This window comes from Schistosoma mansoni (assembly GCF_000237925.1).
Source record: "Schistosoma mansoni, WGS project CABG00000000 data, chromosome 2 unplaced supercontig 0120, strain Puerto Rico, whole genome shotgun sequence".
NCBI lineage: Eukaryota > Metazoa > Platyhelminthes > Trematoda > Strigeidida > Schistosomatidae > Schistosoma > Schistosoma mansoni.
In genome coordinates this window covers 29289-46097 of record NW_017386000.1, presented here as the reverse complement: position 1 = coordinate 46097, position 16809 = coordinate 29289, and the positions used below count along the sequence as shown (strand labels likewise).

The 16809-nt window shown below is 39.1% G+C and overlaps 1 protein-coding gene across 1 annotated transcript; it reads right to left on the bottom strand.

The window, feature by feature from the left end:
* Positions 1 to 5352: 5352 nt before the first annotated feature.
* Positions 5353 to 16595, bottom strand: Smp_066610.1 (hypothetical protein). Its single transcript, XM_018791545.1, has 5 exons — positions 16480 to 16595; positions 10769 to 10910; positions 8306 to 8401; positions 8132 to 8272; positions 5353 to 5683 (listed from the first exon to the last, which is right to left on the bottom strand). The coding sequence occupies exons 2-5, from the start codon at positions 10787 to 10789 to the stop codon at positions 5462 to 5464; spliced, it is 480 nt and encodes a 159-aa protein (XP_018645256.1). The 5' UTR covers positions 10790 to 10910; positions 16480 to 16595; the 3' UTR covers positions 5353 to 5461.
* Positions 16596 to 16809: the final 214 nt, after the last annotated feature.

Genomic DNA, 16809 nt, shown 5'->3' with positions numbered 1-16809 from the left:
TGATTTGATGTCAACCTTATGACCATTTTCAACCAAATGTTTCGCAATGGAAGATGTTTGTCCACTGAAACCCCCTTTATGTTTAAAAACAATTTGTTCTTACCCTTAACATACCCTGGTAATGCTGATTTATTATCCAGAGTAGTCATCACATTGTTTTTGTGTACTTTATTTATTTTCTTACCTTAACCTGTCTAGTTGACCTTTTAATTTTCATATAAAAATGCCTTAACAAGTATATGTGTGATCAGATTGTTCGAAATGTATTGCGCTAATATATCACATAATTCTGATAAACTTCGTCTTCTCATTGCATTATCGAAACTATCATTGTCGGACGCCGATAAGCATGCTTGTGTTCTAAGATCTGACGAATGATAAATATGTGGTCGATACAGCTACGACCAGGTCTGAAGTCAGCCTTATTTTCTCGTGTTTGCAGTTGACGAGTATTTGTTAGATGCCCGATAATTATTGAGGCTAGTATTTTAGGTGCTACATTAGTCAAACTATCACAGGATGATTTTGACCCCCTATATATTAAAACAATTAGTGATTGTGACCAATCAGGTGGGGTTACGTCCGACTCCCAGATTTTAATCAAAATATTAGTCAACCTAATTGCTAAAATTGGACCTCCGGAGTCTAACCCTCTGCTCTTCCTTGCTTCAGATTAGCTGTAGCCTTTTGAACTCAATGTCCCATTCAGGCTGTCTGGGAATGGTGAGTAGTTGTACAGTTTCTGAAGGCCAGCTAAACTGTACAGCCCATCGTTCTAAACACCTGGACTGAGGGCAGATAAGAGTGTCGTCTTTCTCCGAGATTGTTTCGCTTACACTTGACTTCGTAGTTCCAGTTTCTTTTATTAGTCTGCCTTTTGTTACCTACAGCCGCTCTCTTTCCCATTTCCTTTTTTGCTTTCGTTGCCCACCACTGCTCACGATCGTTCCGTAGACTTTTACTTACTTACGCCTGTTACCCCTCGTCGAGAAGCATAGGCCGCTCACCAGCATTCTCCATCCAACTCTGTCCTGAGCCTTCCTTTCCAGTTAACATTCATCCTTTTCATATCGGCTTCTATTTCCCGGCGTAATGTGTTCTTTGGCCTTCCTCTTTTCCGCTTCCCTTCTGGATTCCATGTTAGGGATTGCCTTGTAATGCACATTGGTGATTTCCTTAATGTATGTCCGATCCACTCCTAGCGTCTTTTCCTAATTTCCTCTTCAGCTGGAAGCTGGTTTGTCTTCTCCCATAAGACGCTGTTGCTGATAGTATCCGGCCATTGGATGTTGAGTATTTTGTGTAGACAACTGTTTATAAATACTTGTACCTTCCTGATGATGGTCGTAGTAGTTCTCCACGTTTCAGCTCCGTACAGTAGGACTGTCTTGACGTTCGTACTGAACATTCTCACTTTGAAATTAGCTGATAGTTGTTTCGATTTCCATATGTTCTTCAATTGTAGAAATGCTGCCCTTGTTTTGCCAATCCTTGCCTTTACATCTGCACCCGATCCTCCTTGTTTATCAACGATTCTTCCCGGGTACGTGAATGTTTCCACCTCTTTCAGAGTTTCGCCATCAAGTGTGATTGGGTTGGTGTTCTCCATCTTGTATTTGAGAATCTTGCTTTTTCCTTTGTGAATGTTGAGACCTATCGGTGCAGAGGCTGCTGCTACATTTACCGTCTTCATCTGCATTTGTTCGTGTGTATGAGAGAGGAGGGCTAGGTCATCTGCGAAGTCCAAATGATCTAAATGATTCTGAGAAGTCCATTGTATTCCGTATTTCCCCTCAGATGTCGAAGTCTTCATAATCCAGTCAATCATCAGAAGGAAGAGGAATGGGAAGAGTAGACAGCCTTGTCTGACTCCGGTCCCCACTGGAAATGCATGTGTCAGCTATCCTCCATGCAAGACTTTGCACTGTAGTCCATCGTATGAGTTTTGGATAATGTTTACAATCTTTTCAGGAACTCCATAGTGTCGAAGAAGTTTCCATAATGTCCTCCTGTCCACACTGTCAAACGCCCTCTCATAGTCAATGAAGTTGACGTATAGTGATGAGTTCCACTCAACTGATTGTTCGACGATGATCCGTAGTGTCTCAATCTGGTCTGTGCACGACCGATCCTTACGGAATCCAGCCTGTTGATCTCGAAGTCAGGCATCTATTGAGTCTTTCATCTGGTTCAGCAAGGCTGTTGAAAACTTTTCCTGGTACTGACAACAGTGTGATGCCTCTGTAATTCTCACATTTGCTCAGATCTCCCTTCTTTGGTACGTATATCTTTCCAAGCAACATCTAGGGTGAGCCTCGTTTTCAAAACTACATATGTGTGACCTCAGTTGTTCCTGAAATCAACTTTCTCGTCACTGAGTTCGACTCTGATGGGTTTTCTTAATGTGGTTTTTCTGTATCCAATAGGTCACAAGCGAATGCGTGCTCGTATCAGAGTCCAAACAGGTATTCCAGAACGAGTGACAGTCTTCTGTCGAGCCTTTCCAATGATGACTGATGGCAATATGGTCTATTTGAGTCCACCGTTGATTTGCTGCAGGGGGTTGCCATGTAAGACGATGTCTCTCCTTATGCTTAAAATTAGTTTGCTAAAAATAAACGATTGTCTGAGCACAGTTGCAGCAGACGATCACCATTATCTGTTCTCTGAGTCGAAATACTAAGATATCCACTTAAATATCTTTCTGCTTGATTTAAGCTACCTAATTGGTCTTTAAAGTCACCCGCTACGAGTACTATGTCTGAGCGCTTAGCTTTTTGAAGAAGTTCAGAGAGCTTTCTGTAAGTCATCTTTTAATTCATCCGGGCTGCAGTCAGTGAGAGCGCAGGCAGAAACGACGTGTGTCCATATCCTTCCGAGTACTTACGGAGCCGTTCAGCCGAAAAGCAAATAGGCGACTGATAACAGGGACCCACTCTAATAGTGCTTGTTCTGTCCTCGTACTAAGTGCTATGCCTACACCTGCAAGTCCACAAGAACTAGCCATCGGGTCGCCAGATACACGGAGGGTGTATTTCGTTGGCTGTCCATTTTGGCGATGTGGAGTCAAGTGAATGACCCCATTAGAATTCTATATGCGTGTTCCAGAGACACAGAATACATCAACGGTACGAGCCTCTAGGGCTTTAGTCAAGGAAGCCTACTGGTCGATTTAACAGGATGCGTACGTTGAAGGCTCCAATGTATAGTTTGGAGCGAGGTTATGATAGACCTAGGACAGTGTTTTGCGCACTAAAATCATTGGTTATGGTGACACTTGAGGAGGAAGCCGAGAGAGGAAGTTTAGTGTTGAAAGCCGATGTTATTAATAAGTCAATGTCATTAGAAAATATCTTGTAAGACAATGCAACTATTATCATTTTAAGCATCTTAGCTTAGTAGTTACAAAGACCTAAGTTTAATTAAAATAGATCTAACAATCTAATTCCGTCAGAATAAAAAGTCTTCCAACAATAAATTAGTGTGATCTTCAGTCCTATGGATCTCGATTATATTTTTGGTTCTCATTTTCTTATTCGTAAGATTTGCCTATGTATTCTGACGCAACTACCATTGTTTTGTCGACCGTCCTATTAGTTATCATGTAATCCTGTTGTTTTGTGTTGCTACCGAATAAGGTTTCCCAACCAAATGTCTTAAGCATTTACATTATTATTTATTAGTAAGTAGGAATTTTCAGCAATCCATTAAAAAGTAGAAGCGCATCCCTACAATGGTGATAACACTAACATCTACTTGTATGCTTCAAATAGGGAAAAAGCCAGTACTCCACTTTCAATTAAATCAATAGTTTGAAGACTGATCAACATTGTGATCTTTATGTCACCATTGAGAAGCCTGGTCGATTTAGAAAGATTATATTCTCACCACATAGTTTTTTAATTAGGCGTTATTAAATATCTTTTTGATAGAAAAGTGAAAAGTCAGTTTGCGAAATTGAGTCACTACGTATTGGGACCTCAAAGTATGATTTAGGTTCCTCGTATGACTAGCAATCCGAGAGTCGCTATAAAGTGTGCCTTGACTTATTAATTGCTTTGTACAAGGCATAATTTAGCAAAGAAAAAGTCTGTCGTGAAACTAAATACGTCTCCAGAATGGCACCTCAAGTATACATTTGGTTCCCATGGTAAATCTGAACAAAGTAGAAGATTTACAGAAGGAAATGAATTTCAAAGCGCATGAGTTGGCTGTAAGAATACACCTACTCGAAACAAACTTACTTGAGACTCTTCTTAACAATAAGTGTAAGTATTAATAGAGAGACTACGCTATGTGTGTATTTCTACTGTTAAAACTCTAGATAGGTTGACAACTTCAATGGAGCTTTTATACTTAAATGGACAGAACCACTAAATATTGTCAGACCAAATCAAAATAAATTAACTACCTCTAACCTGCTTAGGACGTATTTCTCTACTAATTACGAACTGTCGCTTCAGGGATGACCTGCGTCAGCAACGAGAGGAGGGTAGGGAAAATCCGGTGCTAAAATGACGAATTATTTCCAGTTTAGTATACTAACTAAGTGATCACTATTATTAAACTACGAATAATTCTGGATAAGCTTTGGCTCTGCTGACTTGACAGGTATCATAAGCCATACTACAGTTTTCCTTAGGCGTTTCAGGATCCAATCCTGCAAGTGATTTTAGATAGTAGGATAATTACCAATATAAATGATATGGGTTTTCACGTCTGGTCGTGGGTGAAGTGAAACAAATTATATATCAATCTTAGGATTGTGTACTCACTTGAAGTCCCCTTTCCCGATATATATTTCCTCGTTACTTGTAGTGCATGACGTGGATAATAACTAACTTTTAACGATGAAATTTCAATTCCGTAAATATTTTGAGACTGGAAACATGTAAAATAAGTCTCTGGTTTATTATTGCTAAGTACAAGCATGTAGTTTGGAGTATAGGATGCAACTATTTCATTGTTTGTACGGGTTGTATAGAATAAATACAAATCCTATGAGTGTAAGGCACTCATAAGTTTGCCATTTGAGACCCTCAAAATAAAATGGACGTACCAGTAAACTTCTAATGTCTTGGTATACAGATTTAACCTCCGGGTATAAAACAAGTTCAATGTTTAAAAATCCGTTTACATTCATGAGTACATCCTTAGGGCTGGTTAATTTTTTAGATGGACTCTAATTCGAAAATATCTAACCCTATTTTGTGATACATGAATGACCATCGCTCATTGAACCTTAGTACACTGAAGTTTACAAAATGTCATAGTAGTTACAGATTCGCGTCCGAACCCAGGTGCTACAAACTCAGACTGAAGTAGAGAAACAAGTCACCAAGCCTTTTTTTGCAAAAGATTCATGAGTACCAATTTTGTATTTGACATTAAAAATGAAGAAACTGGTCTATACAATTCATTTGCTAAAATGGTTTTAGTTTTAATACTTACATTACACAAACTAATTTGTAATCTGAATTTGGTTTTGTCTCAACTTTTGCAATTGATCTTTTAGTCGAGTGATAAGGGCTGGAAGCCCCATTGATAGTTGATTGTCCACGCATTTTTGAGAACACGCTAGTATTTCACGTTGAGCATTCTTCAGCTGTGACTCAGATGCATTTGAAGGTAACTTGTCCCGCGCTTGATTGGCGCATTCAGAAGCACACAGTTGTAATCTTGCCTAAGCAATGAAAAAAAACAATTTTTTTCATCTGTGAATCACATCACCTGCTTCCGATTACTAAGTAAATCCAATCAAGCCTATTTACCAACTATTTTAATACACTACGTGAACGTAAAGACATTAAAAACAGCCACTTACATCGTTTTGTGTCCACCGAAAACCAAGGGTGTATAAGAGATCTTCGGGAAGACACGTTAAACGATTTAATCAGTAACTATTCAAGAAAAAGGGACGCTATAAGAGATAGGATCTACTATGAAGATACATGCATATATCCTTTGTGTGCTGAAGTCAAGCTTTCTCTTATGGATAACCAAAGCTTTTAACGCTCTAAGATGTTGCAGCTAAAGAAAATTTAAAATACGTGTGAAAACTGAAGTCAGTATACGAGTTAGTTTGATGGTCAAGCTCAAGTGCAATCAATAATAAAACTTCTAACCGCTTTGCTCCCGTTCTTGATGGGTTTTATGCTTGCTGAAAGTGTGCTGACTTCAATTAATGTACGTTGTTGTACGGGAAAAGGTGAAAAGATGAAGGCAAGATGAACAATCTTATTTCTCAGCCATACAGAAAAGTTTGCAGCTTATTGAGGTTTGCCAAAACATAAGTGGAAATTACGTGTTTTAAACCCTTTTCTTAAACAGACGGCTCGTAGGCACTACTTGTTTGATCTGGTATAAATTGAAAGTCTACATGGACTATGAAGAGACTCAATTTTAGAGCTTGAATGTTCACAAGTCTAGATAATCCAGCGAGAAGATGAAGTTTGTCATTAAGATGTAATAAATTAGCACAATGGGTGTAAAACAATTTGATTATATAGATTAATCAAACCTCAGAGAAGTCTATGAAGAACACTTAGGTTTGCTGAAACCTTAGTAATAAAAAGATGAAAATCTCTCTATTTCTTTGAAGACGATATGTACTTACGCTAAACTTACACTTGTAGCATCGATTTAATCTTGTACGGTTTATATTGTTTTTCTGATGCTCTAGTTTGATTTTTAATTTTCATACAAACATCCTTACAGGTTATTATGTGATCCAACTGTTCAAAATATGCTGTACGGATAGAGAACTTAGTTCTGACGAACTGTAACTTTGTATTGCATCTTATAAATTGACTAAAAGAGACAAGGAGTTGATAAATCTGCAAAAACTGGACGCAAAAGAGATCCCCTCACAATTTGATATTCAATTTTACGCAAATTATTTTTAAATTTGAACTGGACATTAAGGATGGATTACGGCGAGATCGCATTGAGACAAATGTTTAATAATCATGTCTATGTCATGAGTATAACAGATAAAGCTTTGTAAACGGAGAGCAAACTTTGAGTGAAAACGGAAGTATCGGTATTTTTTTATACTCGTAAGAAAGTGCATCATAATTATTATAAGCTAATACTTCCTAATCAACTCAAATATTTTAGCATGTCATTGGATGATTTGGTTGTACAAGAAACCAAATATATTCAAAACCTGTTATTTAAGTTTATTAACTCTTGGTAATCCATATGAAAGTGCCTAAGGACCGCGTGTGTATATTTTATTATTTATTTACTTAATCACATATATATTGGTACAAAGGGCACCGGATACATATGCGCCACACTATTTATTTGCGTGAGGGCTGTGATACTGCTCGGATGCACAAACCGAAGCAGGTGATTTTCTTAGGGGGCCACACCCCGAGCCTTTGACCTAGAGGTCTAACCCACAAGGCAGTGGAGCATCGTGAGGAGGTGCAGTCCCATGGTAGCCGGTGACCAACGATTGGTTCATACGCCATTTGTTCCTTCAGGATACTGGAGCCTATGTGCACCATTGGTTTGGAATCAGGGTTTTCCAACTCCTCTATGTGGATCCTTCATATCCACCAACCCGGTTAAAGTGCCGGACATTTGCTTTTCGTCCTCTCAATTTCGTAAACAACACCCCTGCCACGAGAAGGCAGTGAGTTTGCGCAAATCAAAAGTAACTGAGACGTCGTTTTCAATGATTTTACTATTTCTGTATGTTTTTCCGAACCACATCAGATCAGACAGAACCTCCTTCATCAGGTTAGTTTAATAACAAATCAATGGACTCAGCATTTAAAGCTGTTTAGTTTGATTTATAATCAAAAAATTACTAGAAATTAATCATGGTATAATGAGTTGGTAACAGTCTAAGCGATCAGAGAGGATCCGTTTTGATTAACGAATCTTTTCATATCGTAACGTATTGTTTGTTTACTAGTTTTATAACTATTCTTTAGCCTAATACACCACATAAATGTTTGAAAACCATTCCCACTTATTTACAGTAAAATCCCTTCTAGGTATTCATCTCAGAGTACGAAGTGCATTGAAAAACTGGCTTTTAAACACCTTACATGCAGATGTTTTAAAAGATACAATAAATTAAATTGGTGCAGCCATTTGCAAAGTCAAAACTTCTTACTTGGAATGAGGAGACCTCAGATTGCATTACTTCATGTGCTTGACTTAACGGAATTTCGCACCTTTCTACGCAACGCTGCACTTCAGTAATAGAGGCATCAGGATCCGCACAGCACTTTAAACCGCACTGAAAGTAGTTGGCCTATATGTTATTGGTAAGTAACTTATTGCTAACCTGTATTTTGCGGAGATAAGCAATATCCAGGTTACCTAATTCTTTTTCAATGGCATTGTGATAATCAGTTTGTAATTTGTTGATATCACGCTGAAGCTATAAAATAAACATTTTGAAAAAAGGAACTTCAAGGAAGAAACTGATTAACATGGGCGATCAAGTTTAGTTATCAATGACCAAACCAAAATGTTTCTTACTTGGAAGTACTAACGTACTTTGCATGTGTAGTTTTAAAACAATGGCAGCCTAAATAAGAAGCAAACTTAGTACAGGTAACTGTAATTTTTGATTTAGAGATCAGAATCAATATAATATTCCTGTGCTACCTGATTATTTTTTGCTGATAGTGTAAGTTCACGCTATTCAATAACTTGTCGTAAGTAATAAATCTACTTACTGTAGTAAAAACCTACTGTTCTTATAACTACTCAGTTCTGTGATATCTCAATAAAAAAAGTAGCATAAGCAATTTCGGACTTTTTAATTTACTATTTCTAGTGATTTAAGTCCGTCCATGTAGTATGTAATTTGGAATCCCAGCAAAAGTTATTTGTTATATATTTTAAATGCATTTTTAATAGGGAGGAAACGATGAGTGAACAAGCAATCACGAAAACAAATGTGCTTTTCACTTTATACATATGACCCATTTTGAAATGCTGAGTTTAGAGTTTATAGATAATAGTAAACTATTTGGGAAATTGATAAAGTTTGGTGTAAAAATGTGTCATATATATGAATTAAAATAACAAAGGTGATGTAATTATGACCCGTGGAAACAATGAATAAACGAGAAACACACAGAGACATGTAACATTTGAATCAATGGGATAGAACAAATCAGTGAAGCTTAACCAAATATCGCTTAGGAAAAAATAGAACTACGAGACTAAGTCAAAAGCAACATAAGCTAGTGCATATTAACCGTGAATTTCGAATGATCGGGTGACTACGAAAATCTGACTTATTCAGTTGCCTAGATCGCTTTCGGACTGAATCATAACAATGCTACGGTGAATAAAGACTGGAGACATGTGCATCTTCTAAATAGAGAATGAAAGTTTCCGTCTGATTTTAAGGCATTTATAAAATGAATCTAGACAAGTTTGGAAGTAAATACTATTAGTATTTGACCCTACTATGAAAGGCTAAACTTTCAATAATTATTGTTCTGAATTTTAGCCATTCTAAATCGTGCACTAGATTTCCTATCTAATTATACTTTGAAGTGAGTTATTGTTGTCACTTTTTTAATCCATCAAGCAAATTAAGGCCAAGGGAGGGTGAGAGCTTGGGCAAATCGTTTCCGCACGCAAAGTTGGGACTTGAGTTCTTGGATTGCCAATGCCTAAGCAGTGCATAGAATATTGATTCGACCCCCTTTCGATCCGGTTCCTTTGACTCTGTAGATTACTGAAGAAATTCAGAGCCATTGAATAGCCTTTAGTACCATAAAAAGCATAGTTGAGAAGTGTTTCTTTCCCTCTAAATGTTAGATTTTGCTTCGGAACTATTCTACGTAAACGCCTGAACTAACGATAGGAAAAATGCACCGACCACTTCAATTATCTCAGAAGTCTCATTATAAGTGGAGGGTTGATATTTAATGAAATCTCGGCACGGATTCAGAAAGTTAGGTTAGTTTTTTAAAATTACGTTACTTGTAGTGTACGAGAAATGTTTTTTCTATCTTCCGAAGGGCGAGTAGAGTGTGTAGCGGTTCTCTTCGTATTAGTTTATCACTGTAAAACATAGTCCATGAAAGCAGAAGACAGAAGTAGGCTACAAGCTTTAGGTAAGAGGTATCTTTAAAGCATTGCTGGTGTATCGTACAACGACTGAGTGACCAGTAGTGAATTTAGAACAGAAATATCAAAAAGAATGACAAATCGGCTGATAAGAGTATGAATCTTTAGTGACTTATGAAGCTGGGACATGTTATGCATTTCTGACGATTTCCCACATAGATGCGAAATGTTTAATGGGTTAGGGCGGAGTTAAAGGAAGTTAGAGCGGCCAAATCAATAGTAAGGATCAGTCTATAAGATCATAAACCGTTAGATTGAGTCAATTTAATCTGTGGAAGCTACCTGACTAAGGCCTACCCAATACTCGTAATTAATGACTGACAACGTTGGAAAACACATCACAAAATCAGTCTCAGACTTATTCGTTTTGTACTTTTCTTCAGACCTTTAGTCAAGCATTGATCCTAAAGTTATATCCTTTAATCACATGTTCCTTCCTATCCTTATTCCTCACATTTAGATTTCTATTGCTTTCAACATTGCTTTCCGTTTCTGGCCCTGTTTATTTTCTCTTGCTGTGCTGCAAAGTTTGGCGACTTTGACTAGTGCATATCTGTGTCAGGTCCTGCTTAGATATTAACTGACTGACTAGTATGGATTAAGATTTCTGAGTCAGGAGTTTTGTTATGGTAGTGGCTGTTAACAAAACGCTTACCGAATCTGAAAGTTTATCCATTTAACATTTAATTGTGAAATATACAGATGGGACCTTTGACACAATCCAACAGATACTTGTCGATTCGGCTGATAACCGTAGAAGTTTCAGGGACTAGTGAAGAACACTAGGTAATCTAAAACTGGAAAAAAAACTAGTAAAATGCATGCACAAAATCTTCATTAATTACTGAAAAGTGAAAATCGATAGTGGCGACTTCCTGATAAAAAAATTCAATTTTTAAATAAATTAATTGGTCAGTTGCTAACAATACTCCCAGTAAACTATTCTTCAATTAAGAAAATGATGTCTTATGTTTATAGAATGCAACAATGCTGTTACACAGTCTTGTTGGTAGTGCAAGTTAGCAAAATATTTAGCGTTCGGTCAGTTCTCATTGGTAATGACAGTGAAAATGAGTGACACACCTGGGGGGATGTGACGTAACTCATTAATAAAGCGGATAGGTGGCACAGATAATGCAATAAGACGATCTTCTTGCATTAAAACTCAGTTAAGATGGTCACACAAAAGGAAAAAGCAATTATCTCCTATACAACACATGTACCAACCAAATCACACTTGATGGAGCTTTGGATGATGTAAAAACCTTTACATATCTGGGCATCATTGATGGGCACGGTGGATCTGATGCTGATGTGAAGGCGCGAATCGGCAAAGCAAGAGCAGCATATCTAAAACCGTAGAACATCTGGAACTCAAAACAATTTTCAACCAACACCAAGATTAGAATTTTAAATACAGATGTCAAGACAGTTCTACTGCATGAAGCAGAAACTTGGAGAACTACGAAAGCCATCAATCAGAAGATATAAGTGTTTATTAACAGTTGTCTACGCAAGATACTTTGGATCCGTTGGTCAGACACTATCAGCAACATTCTACTGTGGGAGACAACAAACCAGATTCCAGCGGAGGAAGAAATCAGGAAGAAGCGCTGGAAGTGGATAGGACACACATTGAGGAAAGCAGCTAACTGCGTCACAAGGCAAGCTCTTCCTTGAAATCCTCAAGGCCAAAGGAGAGAACGAAAACCAAAGAACACATTGCGCCGAGAAATGGAAACAGATATGAGATGAACAACAACTGGATAAAACTAGAAAGGAAGGCCCAGGACAGTGTGTTGGAGAATGCTGGTCGGCGGGTTATGCTCCATTGGGGATAAGAGGCGTAAGTAATCAGGTGAGTAAGATGGTCACGACAGTTAGGTTTACCTTTAGCAGACGCCATAAATTCTTAGCTAAAACACATTCACCTTGAAATCCTACGTAAAATCGTAATACAGAAAGCAACTATTTTGAGTGTAAATGATTCGAAGTGAGCAACTTAATGGAAGTAAACAATTTTCTTAACATAGTACCGTAATGACACATAAATATATAGGACCGGATCTTGGAGATCATACATCATAAATTCATACAACTCAGAATAGATGCCAGTGAAAATTAAAACAAAGTACTCTACAGGATTTATTATTAGGGTCAGACAAACTTTAACCAAGCGTCTATTTTGGTCGTATTTCCAAAAAATTCTTAATATTACTGTTTTGTTCATTCACGACCTTTATCGCTTTAAGTTTACCACAATATCGAAGCACATAACCGGAGCTTTCAGCTGGACTAGGAAAAACCGATTACAAACCCCGCGAGTTGCATTTGAATCCATGTATCTTTTTTGTCTAAAGAAAGGAGCCCTATGGTCGCTTAGATGTTTTTCTATACATGCCTAACAAAGTTGCTCAGCCTGTTATAAGCTACAATGGAGCACAGTAGTTATGTATAGTTGATGGATGAGTATTAGTACAGCAAATGCTATTAAAGATATTTTAGACCAGAATATTTCGGACGCTAGGTCCAAGGTTGTTAGTAGGAAGTCTATACATTACTAGAAATCACTACTAATCCCAAAATGGAGTGACTGAAGTAATATTGAAAAAGGGATAACAGAGTAAAGAATTAAGTGACCCCAACACATTCAGTTAGATTTGATAAGGCCAGAACCACTTCACTAATCTCAGTACCCGACCGTAGCTGCTACCTTGAAGTGGTGGTCGGGCTTGCCTATCGTGATGACACAACCGAGCTATATGGGCTGGAACATACGTTTCTGTAAGTTCTACCATGCCAGGCAGGTCGATTGGAGAACGATAAGACTATAAGCATCAATTCAAGGTCTGAGGGCGAAGTCGTACTGCCGACTGTAGAGGGGTGTGACAGCAGTAAGGTGATTCCCTCGGACAGTCAGCATCTGCAGTGATGCTGCCTTCTCACAAGGAAGCAGGAGTTTAGGAAAGGTCGGCCCTAAAAATGTCACACCTCACCTTACCTCACGGATGTCCGTCTCCGACGGTAAGGCCCTTTGAAGAACGGAGCTAACAGGTCAAAAGTCCACCACAAAAAGGCTGTGAGTGACCGGCCTCAAGCAGTTGTCCCTTGGGCACTGCGGTCACGCTCCCAGGTCGTTAAGACCAATACTGATCCAACTTCCTTTTCAGGTTCCTCAAGAAATATCCTACCACGGTGTGGGCAGCCGGGAAGTGACATAAGCCCTTAAACCCGTAACAGCATACGAGACCAAGTTGGTCACATTCAAATTCTTCCTACACCTAATAACTCTTTTATCTCCACGACTAACCATTCTCACATCCTTTGATTATCTTGGACCGCTAGAGCAAACGATTCGAGTACACGGGACGTTATTCCTGGTCTCCTGAAACCACGCTCTAAACTACATGTAGGAACTTTTAACGTCCGAACATTGTGCCAAATAGGACAACAGGGCTCCCTAGCTAGGACTTTAGAATCTCGCACCATCGATGTGTGCTGCGTTACCGAAACGCGCATACAGGATCCGAGTAGCGTCATTCATTTGACCTCACCATATCAAAATAAAGAGCCATCTCGATACACGCTTCATGTATCTGGAAGCCCTGATGCTGCTTCCCGTGGACTCACTGGTGTAGGGATAGCATTAAGTCCTAGGACAGAACTAGCTCTTTTAGACTGGATCCCAGTAGACAGTTGTCTATTCGCTGTCCGACTTAACGGATCAGTAAGGACTCGGAAAGATAGGGAAACTCGTCGTTGCCTCTTCGTCGTCTCTGCCTACTCTCCCACTGACTGCAGCTCAGACGATATAAAAGATGAGTTCTACAGAAAGCTTTCCGACCTTCTCCGAAAAGCTAGGCGCTCCAATGTAGTAATAGTGGCTGGTGACTTAATTGCTCAAGTAGGCAAACTAAGCGAAAAGGAAAGACACCTGGGTGGATCTTATGGTGTCGTGGCTCAAAGAACAGATAATGGTGACCGTCTGTTGCAGCTATCCTCAGATAACCGCCTGTTTCTTGCAAATACTAACTTTAAGCACAAGGAAAAACATCTTTTGACATGGCGATCCCCGAATACGTCCCAACGTTGGACCCAACTAGATCACATCGCTACCAGCCACCGATGGAGGGGCTGGGTAGAAGACTGTCGCTCATTCTGGAGCACATGTTTAGATTCAGATCATGCTCTAGTGCAAGCACGTATCTGTCTGGTTGTCTTACCGGACGTAGAAAAGACACTGCAAGGAAGCCTCTTAGGGTTCTACCTAATGATAGGCAAGCTAAGAATATATTTCAGGAACAACTAGAAAAACAGTTAGGCAGCCATGTAAGTTGTGCCCACCCCGAGGCAGCGTGGAATGACATCCGAAAAGCTGTGGAAACAGCAGTGATATCTGCTAGTACGGTAAATCATAAGGTTAGGGAGAAACACTGGATCTCAGCAGCATCTACCGCACTGAGATATGCTCGAAAACTTATTCCATATGACTCTGAACATAACGAAGAGCGGAGTCAACATAAGCGCAGGCTAACAACCCTGCGCAATGATCGCGAACAGTGGTGGGTAGCGAAAGCAAGAAAGATGGAAAAGGCAGCGACAATAGGTAACAGCAGACAACTATCCAGACTTCTTAAGGAAACTGGTATTAGGAATCTAATTGTTAGAGAAACTATGTCGGAAAACGATGGACATATTATTTATTCTCAATCCAGGAGATGAGAACGATGGGCAAAACACTTTAGGGATCAGTTCAACTGGCCTTCAGCCACACTTCAGTTTCCCACGATCCCCAGTCGACCTGAATGGCAAGTTCATGCAAATCTTCACTCTATAGGAAATCTGAAGCGAAGGAGAGCAGCAGGCCATGAGAGGTTTACCCCTGAGATTTTTAAGGATGGCGGTCCAGTACTAGCAGTGAAATTAGCCACCGTGTAAGTAATGCAGTTGTTAGGAAACGGGTACTAGGTAAGGATGGTAAATCGATTGAAGTAGTGAAACTTCATCAGTTGAGATGGCTGGGACACGTGTTACGCATACCCAACCACCGACTGCCCCGACAGGTGATGTTTTATGGTGTAGGAGTATTTTGGAATAGATCTAGGGGCGGCCAGACCAAAACGTGACACAAATCCATGAAGTCACTGACAAGTGGACTGAACTATTATGGTAGGTGTAGACTACCTGGTTGGGATCCGCTAGACGATAGCAACCGATGGTTAGAGACCTTGAATGACATGGCCCAAAATCGTTTACAATGGCGTAGGTGTATCCACTCTTTGTGTTCTCCCAAATTATTCATGTCTCTATCTTTTTCTCTTTCACTGGATTATACTCCTTGAATAACATCTTTAAACAGTAATCCTTCGGATTACTGCTTATACTTTTACTACCTCTACCACTGGGGGAATTGAATCGACAACTGCATCTGTGTTAATGTGGTATGGTAACTCTAACTGATGTACCTACGTACGAAGTTCTACGATGTGATTGACTGATTGACTAATCTCGGTAACGGAACCTTATCTAAGTGTCAAGATGAAGTTAAACCCAACAAGAAAGTCAGTAGTCGATTGGTTGACTATAGATTTCTCGAAGTTTTTGTAAACTTTTAACTAAGGTAAGCAAGAGGATACAAGACCGAAAATTCACGTAATTACCCGGTAGTGGTCAGGTCACCACCACCAATACTTTTACATTAGAAGACTAAGTCTATGTACATACAGGCGACTACAAGATTTAGTGATCAACTTAGAGTTTTCGGACAACCTCCAAAAGCTATTAACTAGCTATATATCTACAAGTTGTTTAGAAATAAACAAACCATTTACACTTTTCCGAGTAGTTTGGGCAGCTTTTTGATGTGTAATGCTTAAAAAATATCGAATGTCCTAGCTGTATGTACTTCAAATAAATAAGTGAAAACAAGTATTTCTCGTCGACTTTCGTGCATATCTTCACAAGCATTCGTCGTTCAGTGACAATTCAAATCGTGTAGTTGACTCATATGACGTTTGGGATACTATGACTTCTCAAAACAACAGACAAGATGTACAGTAAGTGTATGCTACACTTACGAACTTCGGCTACTCATCAGCCGACTAGAAAGCCCTTCCCAACTGCCATATAATTAACGATGAAAAGCAATAAAATAACAGTGGAAATTATACCTTTGATCTGAAAAACTAACCCTTACATGCCAAATTATCACTTGTAGTAAAGGAAAAAGGCCAAGTTCACATATTAAGAGTCAGGTTACTGTTCTGAGTTAGGTTCGTGACTAAATAACATCAGTTATAAAGTAAAAACTTTAGCGCTAAGTAAATTTACTCTTAAGAGTTAGGGTGGAGTTTTACGTAAACCTACCTGCCTAGTTGGCAGCGAACTAATCACTGAAAAAGTTTCTTAGATAAAACCATTGGAACTGTATAAACCATACGGAACTTAGAACTCCATCCGTCTAAACGTACAAAGTAAAAGACCTCAAGGCGTGACAGTCAAACGTCTATATATAGCGCCTGTGAGGAGGTCACTGAGCACTAGAAGGTCACATTGTACTAAACTGAATGAGTCAAATGGTTTAAATGGTTGAGGACGGAATAGAAGAAGCTTTCACTTAACGGGCTTCCGTGTCTGGTAGCAGTGGATCACCAATACCTCCAGGCAAAAACCTAGGTATATGAACGATAATAGAGG